This window comes from Danio rerio, chromosome 10 (assembly GCF_049306965.1).
Source record: "Danio rerio strain Tuebingen ecotype United States chromosome 10, GRCz12tu, whole genome shotgun sequence".
Classification (NCBI taxonomy): domain Eukaryota; kingdom Metazoa; phylum Chordata; class Actinopteri; order Cypriniformes; family Danionidae; genus Danio; species Danio rerio.
In genome coordinates, this window is record NC_133185.1 from 42,048,807 (window position 1) to 42,067,421 (window position 18,615).

Consider the following 18,615-nt stretch of genomic DNA (forward strand, 5'->3'; position numbering starts at 1 on the left):
CATTTAAGGTCCTGTGAAGTGCTTTGAAATGTGTATTTTATTCGATGTTTGATGTAATCTCAACTGAATCACGAAGAGAGGGTGGGACATAGTGTAGCTTCTCCCCTTTTTATTAAACAGCCAATAGCGTTTTGCTTCAACACTGGTCTGCTAGTGAGAGTGGTTTAGCTCAAGCGCATCAAATGTGAAACATCTTGAAGGGGGCGGGGCATGTCAGATACTAGAAAGCATTTGATTGGTCAAGATTTTATGAGAAACTGAAGAATGTCCAGCAGGCACACAGCATCATAAGATGTTAATATTAGGTTAGATTTAGGTCATGTTGTCAGGTGACCTAAATTCAATGTCTTGCCAGCGTCTAAGGATGTTTTTTGCCATCCAATAACGACGGCAAATTACGTTGATATTTGATTGATTTTAGGTTGTGTTGGAAAGTGATTAATGTCTGACAGATGTCATAGTGGTAACGTCCACACAACATAAAGGTGTAACATGATTAGACGTTGATATTTGGTTGATTTTAGGTTGATCTTAGGTTGGACAATGGACGTTGGGTTCTGACGTCAACCCAATTTTTATTTCCAAACAAAATCCAACGTCCCCACGATGTTGATAAAACCGTTGATCCGTTTAGGCGGAGGTGACAAGCTACAAGCTTTACATGTTTATATGAGTTATATATCTTCTAAACTTTTATTTTATCACTGCTTTGGTGCAAACTAGCTTATAGATAACCTTAAAATTAACAATACTGACACTAGCATCATGTTCATGGGACCATAAAAAAAATCTGACTTTCACCAAAACTTCTAGTAAATCCATGACAAACTACCATGATTTAAAATCACATCCAACATGTAAACTCATTGGAAAAGCTACATTGTTTTATAAAAAATATTACACAGCAGTTACATTAGTAGTATCTGTATTTTAGTTACTGTCCTTTGCTGTCTTAAAGACCGAAGCAGGAGAGATGATTTTCATATGCTGTACCTGTAAATCCTTCATGTCCTTCTCCAAGCGCAGTCTCTCGCTGGTTTCAGTCTCCAGCAGCTGTGATGTTGACTCTGCAGTGTTTCTCTCATCTGAAAGCTCTGCTGTCAGCTCTGTGATCTATATAAACACACATATGCATTACTATTCTGATATTATGAAGTCAATTTTAAAAGTCTTAATGTGGCCACAACGTTCTCTGTGTTTCAGCTAATGGAATGATTATTGGTGACAAATCTTATTTTGACCCTCTGTGCAAATTGTCTACCCTTTTGTTATGTTGGTGGCTGTTTTTGCCCCATTGACTTTCATTATAATGACATTTTTTATTGCAAAGCCATGACAGAATATAATCATGCATTCTTGATTGTTGGTTTTCCCTGTTGGAAAGAGTTCAAATTTATCATTTTTACTGTTGATCATCAGTTGCAGTGCAAAAGAGTTTTTCTTTCTGGCTCTTATGTGAGGTATAGTGTAAGAGAGACTTTTACATGCTTACCTTGATATGTCTGAGAAAATCAAAAAAAGCAGCTCAGCTCTCAGAACACGGTAAACATAGTAAGTGTATTTATGCATGCGCACTATCATTTGAATAAAGTGGAAGCCGCAAAAACACAAGACTTGTTCCAATCAGCTTTTTGGATGGTCTAAATAGGTCCTCATCGTTATTCTCTTAATTAGTTATGGTCATGTTTTGAGCATAACCTGCATTAAACCAATCAGAGTCTCATCACCCATTCTCTTTAATGCTGCGTTCACACCAGACACGGATAAAGCATCAAGTGCGAGTGATTTACATGTTAAGTCAATGCAAAGATGAGAATAGACATCCTGCGGTGCGACTCGTGCGAATGAGCAGCACGAATGACGCGATTCATGAGCGAGTTAAGCGTTTTTGCACGTTTGACACATTTAACCAATACACTTTACGTGTTAACCAACTAGGAGCTTGCTCTTGTAGAGGAGTGATTATAACGTAGCGTCTGTTGTTGGTGTGCCGAGGGAAAATCCTCTTGCCAACATGGGGCAACAGTTCATCAAACTGGGCTTGGTTCAGTCTGTAGCATCGCTGAAAGCTTCCATCATCCTGGTATAGTGTCTAGAGGAGTTGATGAACTCACAGAGTTGGGTGCACCACTGAAAGGATCTAGTGGACAAGACGCCGAATGAATCTACGCTGTTCAGCCTTCCTAAAGCAAATAAACAGAGCTACTCTCTCAATAAAATCCATGTAAGCCATTTCAAGAATTTACACTTAAATATTGCTTGATAATAATAGCATGTTTGGCATGCTGTCCTGGGAGAGAACCTTGACCTTGAAGATAATTGAGCCCAGGGCTCCCGCCTGGTCAATGAGCATGTGAAAGGGTAAGACAGGGGTGTCCAAACTCGGTCCTGGAGGGCCGATGTCCTGCATCCCCCAACACACCTGCCTGGAACTCTAGTATACCTAGAAAGAGCTTGATTAGCTGGTTCAGGTGTGTTTAATTGGGGTTGGAACTAAAATTTGCAGGACACCGGCCCTCCAGGACCGAGTTTCGACACCACTGGGGTAAGAGATCAAGTAGTTCTTAAGAGCTCCCCCTCGTAAAGGAAAAAAAGGTTTGGAATGATCCGATTGGCTTACTAATGATTACAGATGAGAGATCAGCTGCGATCAATCATATCACATGCTCCTCTCAAAATTCCCTGCTGAAAAATCCAGCTTAAACCAGCCTAGGCTGGTTGGCTGGTTTTAGCTGGTCGACCAACCTGGATTTAGAGGGGTTTTTGCCATTTCCAGGCTGGTTTCCAGCCATTTCCAGCCTGGTCTTAGCTGGGTAGGCTGGAAAATGACCTGCCAAATCCAGCTAAAACCAGCTTGACCAGCCTGGTTTAAGCTGGATATAGCTGGTTTTGGCTGGACTTCCAGCTTGGCTAGGCTGGTCAAGCTGGTTTTAGCTGTTATCTCCCAGCCTGACCAGCTAAGACCAGGCTGGAAATGGCTGGAAACCAGCCTGGAAGTGGCCAAAACCCCTGTAAAACCAGCCTGGTCGACCAGCTAAAACCAGCCAACCAGCTTAGGGTGGTTCAAGCTGGATTTTTCAGCAGAGTTAGTTTGTGAAACTTCACTTAGCAATAAAGCTAGAGTCACTGGGCAGACAGAAGCCCTGCCAATGACGTGTCTATTGTGAAGTAAATTTGATGCGCAAATGAAGCGAACTGACGCACGAATGAAGCAAGTAAACTCAAATTGTTCATGCGTCTATTTACTATTTGCACATGCGGTGTCTGGTGAGAACACAGCTTAAGAGAGAGATTTGCTATTTGCACGGCGGACTTCACTAGCAAGAAAACAGTTAAACAGACCATCTGTGTGAGGATTAAAAACGAGCCTCCTCCATTCGGCCTCTTTACTTCCTTTACTTTTGTGGAGTAAGGAAACGGTGTTGTACGCACCCCACTGAAGACATCCATTACATATTAATTTCGTAATTTTGTTCATTAAGCGCCAAGATTTGTTTATTTGTTAAAACTATTTATAAATTCAGTTCAAATTTCCAGCAAACTAATAAATGAACAATAATAACGAAGTGTGGTCAAATATTCAAACACACTTCCTATTCTTCCTATGCCCCATATGGTAATGCATGCGTCACCAAAAACTGACCGGTGGACAAATCTTAACTAGTTTTTATTAAAACAAATATGAATATACATATAATAATAATAACAATACTACTAATACTACTACTAATAATAATAATAATAATAGCATTAAACAAATGCATATTGTCATTAATAAACAGACTACAACATTGCTGGATTTTGTTTTTTATATTTATGTAGAAAATAATATATTTTTAACAATATAATAGTTTTCATAGAGCTTTGTGTATTGCTGTAGATTATTGCGTTATTGTGTATTCCTTTGCTGTACATCCTGTGTATTAAGCAATGCGTGTTTTGGACCCTCATGGGTGCCATACTAATGAGCTCCTTAAATAATAAAAACTGTCGGTGCAATAGCCTAGTCATTTTGCGATAGCACTTCAGGGCGTCCTGAGATCAAATCCCTGACCCTACATCCCTCTCTGTCTTCCACTTCACCTTCTCTCTGATTACTGTCCTATCTAATAAAGGCAAAAAAGACCAAAAATAAATCTTTAAAAAATAATAGTAATAAAACTCTGCCTCATTGACTTTAGATCAGATTTTAGTTGGTCAATAGCATAGTTTATTTCAGCTGCCTCAAAATAGCAACACGCCAATAATGTGCCTTAACACACCTCCTTTATAGACCAGCATGCCTATGAGTTCATAAAGTAGCACAAATGGATTTGCTATTTAAACAACGTGCCACAAAATTTTAAAATAACAGTTGCGCTGGTCTGAGAATAGCAAAAAGTGCCGGTGTGCCACACCGAATTGCCCTGCGTGTATGATAGGGCCCAAAGTAAGAAGCATTTTTCTGCAGTGCACTTTGTTTGTTTAAGTCAAACAAGTAAGTCATCTCTTACTCTGCTCTCCAAGCGATCAGAGGTCAACCGCAGCTCGTTTCTCTCCTTCTCCACCCTCTCCAACTTCAGCTTCATATGCATGATCTCCTCCTACGAGTCAAAAGAACACACAGCTTTATCTCCATTTCAAGGCAAAAAAAAAAATCAAACATTTAGCTGAGAACAAAACAATCTTTAGCCTGAGGTTTGCTGAGCTAATATTGCATGATCTGATGTTCTTTTGATCAAGCCGGAGTTTCTGCCTTCAGGTGAGTTCAGAAAGAGGGCAGACGGCAACGCTGCATCTCCAAAACCAATGCTTTGAGACAGGGTTTTTAAAGACGTGACGGCTGCGGGAATCAAAGACACGTCTCATATCTAACGCTGATGCAGCTAAAGCCGTCAGATCATGTCAACTTTAAGGCAAACACATACACACACACACATACACAAACAGTTGAAGTCAGAATTATTAGCCCTCCTGTATATTTTCTTCCCCAATTTCTGTTTAACGGAAAGAAGAAACACATTTCTAAACATAATAGTTTTAATAACTCATTTCTAATAATTGATTTCTTTTATCTTTGCCATGATGACAGTACAGAATGTTTTACTGTATATTTTTCAAGATGCTAGTATTTAGTTTGAAGTAGGGCTGGGCGGAATAAAGATATCAATATTTATTGACCAAACACAATTGTCAATAACGATAAAAAAGTTCAATATGACGTCCTGTAGCTTTATTAAAATGTGGCTGCTGAGTGTGCACCTTGAAAGGAATACCAATAGAGGTTATTTCCAATCGAGGTGCACAGCTTGGCAAGATGCACCTAGTTGAAAACATTTCAGAATGCCGCATGCGCACCGCGATTCATGCAAGTACAACTAACCCACTGCTTTACACTTTGTATGCAATATACACATTTCAGTAATAATGGCAGACTCAGACAAACACAGATCACCCAAACACTGCAGTGCTTTTTCATTCTCTTCATAAATACAAACTATTATCAGAACCGCAGCAATGATTTGTTCATTAGTCATCCTCTAAGAAAACGGTTCATTTTCACCTAGTTATGCAAGACGCCAGAGGAGCTCGAGCACAAAGCGCTTTGAAAATTTTAGATGCAACATGTGAGCAGACTCTGTTTGGTTTTTTCACCTCCGGTCAGAATAACAACACATGTGAGGAGTGAGGAGATTGTAAGTAAAAAATTATGTAAGGATGTCGCCAGAGTGGCTTTTTGGTTTCTTTTCTTGTGCATCCCAGTCACTAGCTCCCCATCTCAAAGAGTTTTTAGCAAAGGGGTAATGTAGTCATTCACGATTTGTAACGCTTCGATATCTATTTGTAATGACAAACCATAATGATGGTTTGTTCCTTTACTTAAAAAGCTCAGCTTTAATTATTATAATTAGTTATGTTAATAAAGTTTAGTGAACTGTGTGATTTATTATAGACACCCTACAGATGTTAATCAACCTTAAAGTTTGCTTTGATTGTTCAGCGTTTACACCTTTATCATTGCACACACTTTGTAACATTTTATTTATTAAGTTTGAGTCTCTTTAACACTTATGTTTATTTTATTATAAGACATAAGAGACAAGATATTTTTGTAATTTTTGTTTTTTGTTTTTGACTATTAAAACTATTTGCCTTAGTAATGTTGGTAAATTAAAATAAAACCGTTAAAAAAACCCTAATATACCTAAATTGATTGTAAAAAAAAAAAAAATTAATATTGATCAATACCGAATGAAGAATATTATATCATGCTGTTTTTTTCCTGTATCACCCAGCCCTAGTTTAAAGTGACTTTTAAAGGCTTAGCTAGGTTAATTAGAAAAGTTAAGGTAATTAGGAAAATCATTGTATAATGATGCTTTGTTCAACTTCCTGTTCAAATTTTCAAACTGAATCATATAATATGTTAAATCAGTGTTTCCCAACCCTGTTCCTGGAGGCACACCAACAGTGCATATTTTGGACGTCTCTCTTATCTGACACATTAAATTCAGGTTTTGGAGTCTCCTCTAATGTTCTGATAAGTTGAATCAGGTGTGTTTGATTTGGAAGACGTTAAAAAAATTTAATCAAACACTTATTTGACTTATTTATTATTTAAATTTAAAGTGTATGGTTTTGTTAAGCAGTAGAGCAGTAAGATTGTGGTTTAATGATCCCAGCAAAAAAAAAAAAAAAAAAAAGTGAAAATACATCAACACAGCATGCATTCCTGTAAATAAATGAACAAAAAAAAAATCTAAAAGTCTCTAAACAGCCTAAAAGGTTTTCTTAAAGACAAGGTGTGTTGTGGCACTTTGCATCGGGTGTGCGACGAGCTCCTTGATACAGCCAAATCTTGGAACTACTTGATGCAGATTTTATTTAGAAATGTGTTGAAAAAATCTTCATACCGTTAAACAGAAATTGAGGAAAAACTATAAGTGTGTGTGTGCGTGCGTGCGTGCGTACGTGCGTGCGTGTGTGTGTGTGTGTGTGTATGTGAATAATTGCCTTAAAGTTGACATGATCAGACGGCTTTAGCTGCATCAGGTGTTTGATTAGGAAGTGGTTGAAAATGTGTACTGTTCAGGTACAGGGTTGGGGAACACTGCATTAAAAATATTGCTTAAGGGGGCTAATGATATTGACCTTAAAATTGTTTTTAAAAAATAAAAGCTGAAATAAAGCAAATTAGACTTTCTTCATAAGAAAAAATATTATAGGAAATACTGTGAAAAATTTCTTGCTCGGTTAAACATAATTTGGGAAACATTTGAAAAAAATAATAAAACTCACAGCAGGGAGAATAAATTTGACTTCAACTGTATATGGATTAGACTCAGATCTACTCACGTCTTTTCCTCGAATCTGTTCTTCTGTGAGCTGAACTTCTACTAGTGGCCGTACTGTGGTAAAAAGCTTCCACCAGGGCCAGTCTTTTACACCGCGGTTCTTCTTTATGTTCTTCTGGACACAGCGGATGGCCAAATCCTGGATCTGAGAGACACACAGAACTATTACATTATTTCAACCACATTCAATTTTCTTTTCTTCCATTTTAACCACAAATTTAAACCCTTTTATCATTTACTCTTGCATAGGCCTGTCACAATAATCTATATATCGACTTCCCGCACAACACATGGACATGATCTCAATTATGTTTGTTGATGCAATACATATCGCCCATACATAAAAAACAATTCTAGCAACATTTCAGCTGATTGCGCAACATCTCGATCTCTCTTGGAGGTGTCAGAGTCAGTATGTTTAAAAAAAAAACACTGTAGTATTTACTACAAATTACTATAGTATATTTTAATGTGGGTGTCTGACAACTGAAAATAGATCTGGTAGCTGATATCGCAGCCTCTGTTTTTACCTTGCACCTTTTTTTGTAAACATTTATTTTACTCTCTGGAAGAGTGTCCTCGCATCGTGATGATATTATATTATCATTCTGCCATCATATAATGAGTGGCATAAAATGGTCTTAAAATGACAGTAATACACAATATTTTGGAACAATATATCCTACAACAAAAAAATAGATAACATGACAGGCCTACTAATTTATAAATAAAACTTAGAAACAAAATAATCATTGGGATAATAAAATAATCTTGTTTTTCGTTTTGACAAAGGATTATTTTGCTCACCCTATAGGCAGATTATTTTGCTTGTTTTAAGGAAAAACTCACTTAATTTTGGCATTTTATTCCTTAAAACAAGACAATAGTTTTAGCTTGTCCACAAAATGCTTCTTGATTTAAAAATATCTAGATTTTTTAACTAAAAGCAAGACAAAAATCTAAGTAAGAAAAGCATTTTTGTAGTGTAGCACATACGTTGTAACATTTTAAATATTTTTATAATTATTAAAATTTTGTTTATTTAGTTTGAGCTTGACAGTCTTTCATTCTTTTTTATTATATGCAATAGAATGACTAATATATTATTAGCAGTGGGTTTTATTTGTTTCACATTTAACAGGGAAATTATAATCAATAAAACATAATGGCATTAATAAACCATTGTGAATAATGTTAATAATCAAACTCTATTTGTAAATTAAGAAACTAAAAACTACTCAAGTTTTTCCCCTCCTTTGTAACTTTTTAAATATTTTACCATAATAATAAAAATTATTATTAATGGTATTATTATTATTATTATTATTATTATTATTATTATTATTATTAATAATAATAATAATAATAATAATAATAATAATAATAATAATGTTATTATTATTAATGTTGTTATTATTATTAATTTAAATAACATTAATATTGTTTTACATTTTAAAGCAGACAGTTCTTGAAACTTTTGATTCACAAAAATAGACTGAAAAACAAGCTATTAATTACATTTTCTTGGTTAAACAAGAACCATACAACTTTTTTTGTTGAAAGTAAATAAATATCAACTGAAATAAAAAGTGCCAAAACTTAATTCCACTTGATGCCAAAGAAATAAGTCTATTTTTGATTTAGTTTGAAAAAAAAAAAATCAAACTAAATTAAACCGAGTATAACAGAATTATTATAAAATTCAGAAAGACAGGAAAAAAAATTGTCTTGTTTTCAGAAATAATATGCCAAAATTAAGAGTTTAGAAACAAGCAAAATAATCTGCCAATGGGGCCAGCAAAATAACCTTGTTTTTCCTTTTGACATAAGTTTATTTTGATAACCCCATTGGCAGATTATTTTGTTTTAAACAAGACAATCGTTTTTGCTTGTGTAAAAAATGCTTTTTGATTTAACAGTTAAAAAAATATTTGGTCTGGAAACAAGACAAAAGCATCAAAGTAAGAAAAGCATTTTTGTAGTGTAGCACATATGTAACAATTAAAATCTTTTGATAATAATTAAATTTTTGGTATTTATTTTGAGCTTAAAAGTCCTTCATTCATTTTTATTATATGCAATAGAATGACTAATATATTACAACATTTTAAAGCCGTGGTTTAAATTGTATTTTTTTTTTTAATTTAACAGTGAAATTTAAATCAATAAAACATAATGACATTAATAAACCATTGTGAATAATTTTAATTTTTAAACTCTATTTGTAGATTAAGATGCTAAAAACGGCAAGTTTTTCTCCTCCTAAAATTTTAAAATGTTTTACCATAATAATAAATATGTAAACTGAACTCTTTCTTTTATTTAAAATTACAACATAAATAATACAGCAAAAGTAATCATTGAAAAATATTTCTATATTTTAATGTCTCAACTCAATAATGATTAAATATATTAATTAATTAATTAATAATAATAATTCATATTATGTTATTTTTAAAACGTAAAGTTCTTAAATCTTTTGATTTGCAAAAAATTTAGATAAATAATGTTATTAATTGAATTTTCTAGTTAAAACAAAAACCATGAAACAAAAAAGGTTTTGGTGAAATGGAACAAATGTCAACTGAAAAAATTAAACAAATAAAAACTTACTTCCACGTGATGCCAAGGAAATATGTCTTATTTTCATGTTAATATTCGTGAAATATGTCTTATTTTCGAAATAAAATAACTTAAAATATATTAAAATGAGTATAATACAATTACAATAAAATACAGGAAAATACAAACACAAAACCGTCCAAAAATTACCGAAAATGAAAATATACCCTATTGTAATTTAAAAGACTATCAAAACAACACTAGTTTCTTGATTCTTCAATAACTCTACAAACTTTGTCAGTTATAGCAGGAAATGTGTTGTGTTGTGTTGGACAACAGGGAGCCCTCAAATCAAAACAGTTGAGGATGAGTAATAATCATTTTGACTGAACTCTCGCTTTAATTTCTGCATTAGTGTGTTCAGAACAAACAGGCTGACGATACAGATCTCCATCTGTGAATGACAGGACAGCTTCATTACCAGCGCGCCACTAAATGATTAATGTTCCTTTGCGAACACAAACATTAAAGCCACAGTATGACTTTGATATGACATGTTTGAAAAAGCACAGATAGACTTGCAAACCAAAACTGTACAGTTTGATTGGAAATAATTAAACGTGCTTTATAAAGAATTGAAGGTTTCATTTGAAGCTGGACTGCATGTTAATTTTGAGCTTTTCACAAAGTGTGTTTTCTGTCTAATGGAAAGAAAACGAAAAACACACTTTTAAGTGTTTCTTTTGCTGCACTTTATTCATTTTGCGTCTGTTGTTTATTATTATGGTACTTTTTATTTTCTCCTGCACAACTTTTTTTTTGGCAATTTTTTCCAGTCATGAAGTGACAAGTTATTTGTCTAAAAAAACCTAATGTTTTTATAGTATATAGTATGATAAACAGAAGAATTTTTAACTCGACTTCATTCAATATTCAGATTCGTTTCTTAATTTCTATATATTATCTATCTATCTATCTATCTATCTATCTATCTATCTATCTATCTATCTATCTATCTATCTATCTATCTATCTATCTATCTATCTATCTATATATATATATATATATATATATATAATATATAAGAAATAATTAATTCATTAATTCATTTTCTTGTCGGCTTAGTCCCTTTATTAATACGGGGTCGCCACAGCGGAATGAACCGCCAACTTATCCAGCTAGTTTTTACGCAGCGGATGCCCTTCCAGCCGCAACCCATCACTGGGAAACATCCACACACACATTCACACACAAACATATACACTACGGACAATTTAGCCTACCCAATTCACCTGTACCGCATGTCTTTGGACTTTAGGGGAAACAGGAGCGAACGCAGGGAAAACATGCAAAAACTCCACACAGAAATGCCAACTGAGCTGAGGCTCAAACCAGCGACCCAGCGACCTTCTTGCTGTAAGGCGACAGAACTACTTACTGCGCCACTGCTTTGCCTAAGAAATAATTATTTCATTATTTTTAGCGTGGTTAGAGGTCAATTTGGTAAATACAAAACTATGAAACCATGACCCATGCGCTCATGCTCACTGCGAGCTCATACACAACATATACAAAAAGTAAAATGAATTAGGAAGCATGTGGACATTCCATAAAATCAAGTACATAGTAGTTAAGGCCACTATAACTTTTTTTTTTTTTTCAATCTTAAGGACCCCAAAGTTTTACGACTGCAATTTAAGAGAAATAAAGCGATTCTGATTGATGGACAATGCAATTTCAGCAAAAGTAAAACCGACTTTTACCTTTCTCTTTTTGAAGGCCTGTCGAGACAGAAAGCCCCTGCAGGCGGCCTGAAACAGTGTGATGTTCTGTCTGGTGTGTTCATCCCTCTGTGCCTCTAGTTTAGCCACTGTTCCAGCCCTGAAGAACACCTAACAAATACGAACACACACACACGCACAAACACAGACACACACAGACACACACACACACAGAAGAGAGAGCTTATTAAGGGTGCATATTAAGATGCTCTTCAAATGTCAAAGTAGAATCAAAGCACACCAAAATAATCTAATGTACTAAAAATAAAACCCACACAAAATGTTTATATTAAATATTCAAATAAAATAAAATGGTAAATAACATTATCAACACGGTAAAATACAACTAAGCATTTTTTTTAATCACATTGACTTATTAAAGGGGACCTATTATTCTTCTTTTTACAAGATATTAAATAAGTCTCTGACGCCACTAGACTGTGTATCTGAATTTATCGCTCAAAATCCCACACAAATAATTTTCATTGGAAGTAAAAGTTCATTTGTGCACCCTAAAACTCCACATTTATAATGCCTCTTGGTCACAGACATTATGTGTAGCACTAATGGGGGAAGGCTGCTTCTAACTCAGGGCTGCTTATGCTAATGAGGGAGAGATTGTCCCCGATGGGTGGGGCTTTACCCTTCTGATGTCACAGGCAGAATGTCAATCAAAGTGTTTCTCCAGAATGTTTTTATCAAGTATTATTATAAAATATAGAATGAATTTATTTTTAATATTAGAGACTGGCTATTTTCACACACGTCTGCATTACAATTGTGTTTAAACCCATTATAAAAGTGATTTTTGCATTATAGGTCCTCTTTAATGAGTAATTTAGTTATTATTTTGTTTATATTTTTTACAGAACAATGATTCTAGTCCAAACAGAATCCAAAAATCATACAGAGATCACACAGGTACAGTAAATCTGCTTGATTGAACGGATATAGTCATGAAATCAGTTGATTGTACATTTACTATCATCATGGTGTAAAAAGCTGATGCTTTTACATGTAATTTTTGAATAAGTGTAAACGTAACATTCTGTAGTGCATTTACAGTAGTTATTGCCCAGCAGGCACACAACGTCATAAGATGTTGATATTAGGTTAGATTTAGGTTGTGATGTCAGGTGACCAAAATTCAAGTCTAGTCAGCGCCTAAGGACAACGTTATTTGGATGTCCAATAACGATGTCAAATGATTTCGGGTTGTGAGAGAGAAAGTGACCAAAATCCAATGTCGAGCCAACATCTTAAACCAGTGGTTCTCAAACATTTTTCACCAAGTACCACCTCAGAAAAAAATTGTCCCTCCAAGTACCACCATAATGAGCAGTATTGAAATACAGTAGCGTAGTAGGCCCAGTAAGGCAGCTACAACTCTGCAGTTTAAAATCGTGACAGATTAACTACTGTTATTAAGAATTTTTATTATTATCAGCCACTTTAAATATTATAAATAGTTTGAACATTAACACTGTACTGTGCTTATATGTAAAAAAATAAATAAATAAAAACCTGGAAATGTTGCTTGGACCTCATGAATATAGGCTATATGTCATCATATTCATATATGAACCATTTTTGATCAATTTTGAAATATATGTTGCATGTACATATGACATTGATATTGGATTACTCTGCGTACCACTAGAAGGAAGCCTGCGTACCACTAGTGGTACACGTACCACAGTTTGAGAACCACTGTCTTAAACCAATGTCATATTGACGTCAAACACTGACATTTATTCATCAGTTATGGCAACCAAAATCCAACTTTCAATAGAGGTCATAGTGGTAACGTCTACACAACGTGAAGCTGCAGCATCATTAGACGTTGATTTTTGGTTGTTTTTAGGTTGGACGTTGGACATTGACAAAGGCCTAACATTGGGTTTTGATGTCAACCCGATTGTCATCTCCAAACAAACTGCAACATCCCTACAATGTCGGGGTATAACATCAATCTGATGTCGTATTGACATCTTGTGCCTGCTGGTTGTGTAAGACCATTTCGGTCAACATAAAGTAAACATCCGTCATCTTCTCATCAGTGACAAGCATCTAAACAGTCTCTGGGTCAATGCGTGTAGATTTTTTGGACATCTTCTAGTTCATTATGTTGCGATTTACCTTCTATGTGCGATTTGATGGACTTACAGGACTGATTTTTCAACAAGAAAAAATAAAGTAGTAACTGCAGGTTGAAGGAAAGTAGTTGGAATCCTTTATGAAGGGCTCCTGACATTATAATCCATTTCTGTGCCGCAGTTCAGCCTCCGCAAACGTTGAGGCCAATTGTAGCTGCCACAAAATAATTACAAACCATTCCAACTTATAATACGCTCCAATAAACCTCTGTTCTTCTGGGAGCGTGCCAGACCGGGCTTGTTTACACGCGACACTGTTTATTTTTATTTATTTTTTTATCCAGGGGTCCTTTTGGCTCACCGTGATTTTCCAGCTGATGGGATTAAACTGTTGAGCGCCAGCGTCTGTTCACACTGATTAGGACACCAGGAAAAACAAAAACAGACAATGCAACTCATGCCGAGATGAGAGTTTCTTGGATGGACAGACTGAGAAACACTGCAAAAATGCTTTTCTTAAGCTCAGATTACATGTTGTTTTTTCCCAAATTTCGGCACGATTTGTTTGGCGTAGGGTTTCATGGGGATTCGTAAACGACAAATAGGCATTGGGACGCAAGATTGTTTCCTTACGTGTAATGTGTGGCAACCAATGCCATGTCTGCAATGCTTCACAACGTCATCACAGCATGTTTCAGTTTTTTGTCTTGTTCCTAGTCCAAATACGTATTTAAAAATGAAGACTTACATCAAGAAGCATTTTCTAGTAGGTAAGTTTTTTCCTTTAAACTAGCAAAATAATAAATATGAAGAGGGACTTTTAATTTTCAGTCAGCCAGCTCAAGCAAACTTTCATTCCATTGTAAAATCCCAGCATTTAAGATCTAGTTTCTTCAAAAACCAGTGATCTGACTGAGATATGATATAAAGTCTCAGACTAGACAAGAAGCAACACATTAAATGACATTGACATTGTTCTGCACCCTGTCTTTAAAATCTGGAGATTTATTTTACCCCTGTATTTTCAATAGAGTTTGAGAGGTCGCTGGCGGTGCTTTCATTTAAATGACTCTTTCATCTCATTTTACACTTGAACAACTAAAGTCTATTTAACTGATTATATTATAATTAAATTACATTATTGATGATGTCAAAGGAACCTTGTGAAATTGAAAATAGTCAAATTTACCATTCACCTAAAGTTTATCGGTGGCTAACAAAAACTATGCTGTGCAAATAGCACATAGGTTAAGTTAAAAAAATTTTTTTTTTTTTTTTGGATTGAAACAATATTATTTTACTTACTTAGTTAATTTAGACTTTTTATAAAAAAAACTTTTCTTTTGTACTTTTCTTTTACCTGATAAGGACAGCAATAATGAGCCTGTAGTGCCGATCCGGGTAACGGCAAAAGTACCAGAACCAGAAAAATCTTTATGGTTCTGCGGGTCTCGTCTATCAAATCTGATCTTTAATTTGTGTTTCTATTGGGTTCAAGTCAGGTGATTTGTATTCTACAGCTTTATTTTCTTTCTCTGAAAGCATTTGAGAGTTTCCTTGGCTGTGTTTTGCATCACTGTCGTGCTGAAATTTCCACCCTGGTTTCATCTTTATCCTGCTAATGTAGATGTTGGACTGAAGCAGCTAATATTCATTTATATTGAGGAAGAGCAGAGGATTGCTCAAGAACTACTGAGAGATTTCAGCTGCTGTATGGGCTTTCACTGCCTTTCTACACCTCCCTTTCTTCATGTGTTCAATACTTTTTCCCCTGCATCATTTAATTATTACACATAACGTCATTTGCTAATTTGATTTGAATTTTAAATTTGTTTTCTTTGCATATATGGTTTCCTTTGGTTGTTACCGAAATTCGGCAAAATTTCAAGTCAGTGGCACCTTTAGAAATATGTTTTCTGAACTTTGCTACCAGGACAAAAACTGTGAAATTTAGCACCACAATCAAATAGTTTTTTCATTTGTTGTTGTGAAATCTCTTTTGCCAGTTCACATGCACAACTCAATTTAAAAAAAAAAACTTTGAAATATAATCAAGATGTTGTTCAGGTCATTAGACCTGTGGTTTTTGTTTGTGGCCTATTAAAAATGAATTAAGCTATTTTTAATTAAAGCTATTTTTAAGCTATAAATAAGCTATTTAACCTATAGGCCCACAAGGAATCTGCAGATTTCCCAAAATGTTCAGCCCATCGAGTCTATTTATTTACTTGTTTAAATGTGTGTCAAACTATATTTATTCAGTTTTGAAATTAATTTCAGTAATATTAATGACTAATATGAAAATGTTTATATGATTTATTTAGAATACAGTTTGTAAAGGAATATTTTCAGTTGTTTAGTAGATATACTATATGGGAGACTTGCTTTGTTTACTAAATGAGTGGTTTAATTGGATTTGTATTGTTAACATAAAAAAAGTTTAAAAGGTTTTATTTTTTTTTCATATATTTAGTTTTTAGTTACGATACTCCTAAAATCATTCCACATAAATCTGCAGATTTTTTACAAAATTCTGCACAGAAATAGCAAAAAATGTCCGCAGATTCTGTCTGGTCCTATAGTTACTATTGTAAGAAATTATCAGCATTTGGTATATACTTTCAGTACCACCTTTGCTTGAAATGACCCGATCTAATCCTGTTTACATGAAATAAGCTGCTGCTCCCAAGCAGGCTTAAGCTACCAGACCTGTTGCTATGACAACAACCCTCAGATGAGTTTTGAAGAATGAAACTATCCTGGATCGTGTCAAATCATCAATAGCCAAATCCAGCTAATTGAGTAATGCACATACAAAGAACTGACCCCAGGTCTCCAGGTCTAGTTCTTACCTGGCTCAAATGCTACTTGATTTAAGATTAAATATCATTTAGACATTTGGAATAAAAACAATACCATAACTCTTAAGTAAGAAAAGCCACTTTTTCTGCAGTGAACACAAAAATTTTGACTCACCTGCATCATCGGATGCTTCTAAAATCACAAAACGAACGTAAAAAAAGTGTGTATAAACTCACCCTGCTCAAACCCATGTGATAACTGCTCTTCTCCAGTTCCAGCGACTCCAAAAGCTCCTCTACAGCCTGCAATGACACACACACATTCACACACTCACTGTCATGTCCAGTTCACACAGTGTACATTACAAAGCACTGCTGACCCTGGTGCAGGCCTGCAGGACACACACTGGCCATAGAGTCCCCAAACTGTCCAGACCACCATCACCACTGACACTGTCCCTCTCTCTCACGCAGAAAGGTCTGGAGAACTCGATCTGTCTGAAAGGGCCCGTCTACATTACTACAGTTAAGGGGGATCTGGCCCCTGACTACTAAAGGGCCATTGTTTGAATGGCTTCACAAAACAGCTTCTCCTCCGAGACGCGTTTCCACCTCCCTCTGTCTCTTTCTCTTAGTGTCTCTCCAGATCTCCAGTTTTGCGTCGTTCCTTTTTTTCTGGGACTTGAAACAACACTAACCTTCACTGCTGTGTCACAAAAGGAGGACGGGTGTCTTTTTACCGCAGGTTATAGCAAAAAAAAAAAAAAAAAACGGATATATTTTATATGTACAGTTGAAGTCAGAATTATTAGCCCTCTTTTGATTTTTATTTTCTTTTTTAAATATTTCCCAAATGATTTTTAACAGAGCAATGAAATTTTCACAGTATGTCTGATAATATTTTTTTCTTCTGGAGAAAGTCTTATTTGTTTTATTTCAGCTAGAATAAAAGCAGTTATTAATTTTTTTAAAACCATTTTTGGGACAAAATTATTAGCCCTTTTAAGCTAATTTTTTTTCGATAATCTACAGAACAAACCATCGTTATACAATAACTTGACTAATTACCCTAACCTGCCTAGTTAACCTTATTAACCTTGTTAAGCCTTTAAATGTCACTTTAAGCTGTATAGAAGTGTCTTGAAAAATATCTAGTAAAATATTATTTACTGTCATCATGGAAAAGATAAAATAAATCAGTTATTAGAAATGAGTAATTTAAACTATTATGCTTAGAAATGTGCTGAAACAATCTCCCAGAACAAAACAGAAAATGGGGAAAATAAACAAAATAAACAGGGGCGCTAATAATTCAGGGGGGCTAATAATTCTGACCTCAACTGTATTTTCTATAAACAGTATAAGTCAGAATTATTAGCGTTCCTGAACTGTTAGCCCTCCTGTACATTTTCCCCAATTTCTGTTTAACGGAGAGAAGATTTTTCAACACATTACTAGACATAATAGCTTTAATAACTCATTTCTAATAACTTTATAATAACTTATCTTTGTCATGATGTACAGAATATTTTACTAGATATTTTTCAACACACTCCTATTCAGCTTAAGGTGACATTTAAAGGCTTAACTAGGTTAATTAGGCAAGTCATTGTATAATGATGATTTGTTCTGTAGACAATCAGAAAAAACATTGCTAAGGATTGCTAATAATAATTGAAAAGTTCAGATGCAAAAACCTCTAAGTGCCGTCTGAAATGTCCATTGAAAATGAACATTTTTCTCAGCCTCCTTTGTTTATTTTGCGATATTTCACTTTAAAGACCAGGAAAAAGTATTATTGTTTGCCATAAAAGTGATGTTACTGAAAAGTGATGTTACTGAACTTTTCCATTACACTACTACACAATGTGACTACATGATCTTATAAGTGTGACTTTTTTCTTTTCTTTATGTTTTTATTTCTGCCATTATGGCTATCTCACAAGTGTGACTTCATTTTCTCTTATTCACAGTGTTTTATACCAGACTTTACTCATCAGAAAATATGACTTTATCTCATAGTATGAAGATTTCCTGTTTT

General features: G+C 34.7%; 1 protein-coding gene across 20 annotated transcripts in view; it reads right to left on the reverse strand.

The window, feature by feature from the left end:
• Positions 1-18,615, reverse strand: part of myo18aa (myosin XVIIIAa) — a 122,287-nt gene that overhangs the window by 35,197 nt on the left and 68,475 nt on the right. For all 20 annotated transcript variants that reach the window (XM_073915088.1, XM_073915081.1, XM_073915086.1 and 17 more), the window contains 5 exons: positions 16,812-16,877; positions 11,660-11,788; positions 7,336-7,479; positions 4,494-4,583; positions 994-1,113 (listed from right to left, as the gene is read on the reverse strand). In XM_073915088.1, coding sequence (XP_073771189.1) covers positions 994-1,113; positions 4,494-4,583; positions 7,336-7,479; positions 11,660-11,788; positions 16,812-16,877 — 549 coding nt within the window. The remainder of the gene's footprint in view (positions 1-993; positions 1,114-4,493; positions 4,584-7,335; positions 7,480-11,659; positions 11,789-16,811; positions 16,878-18,615) is intronic.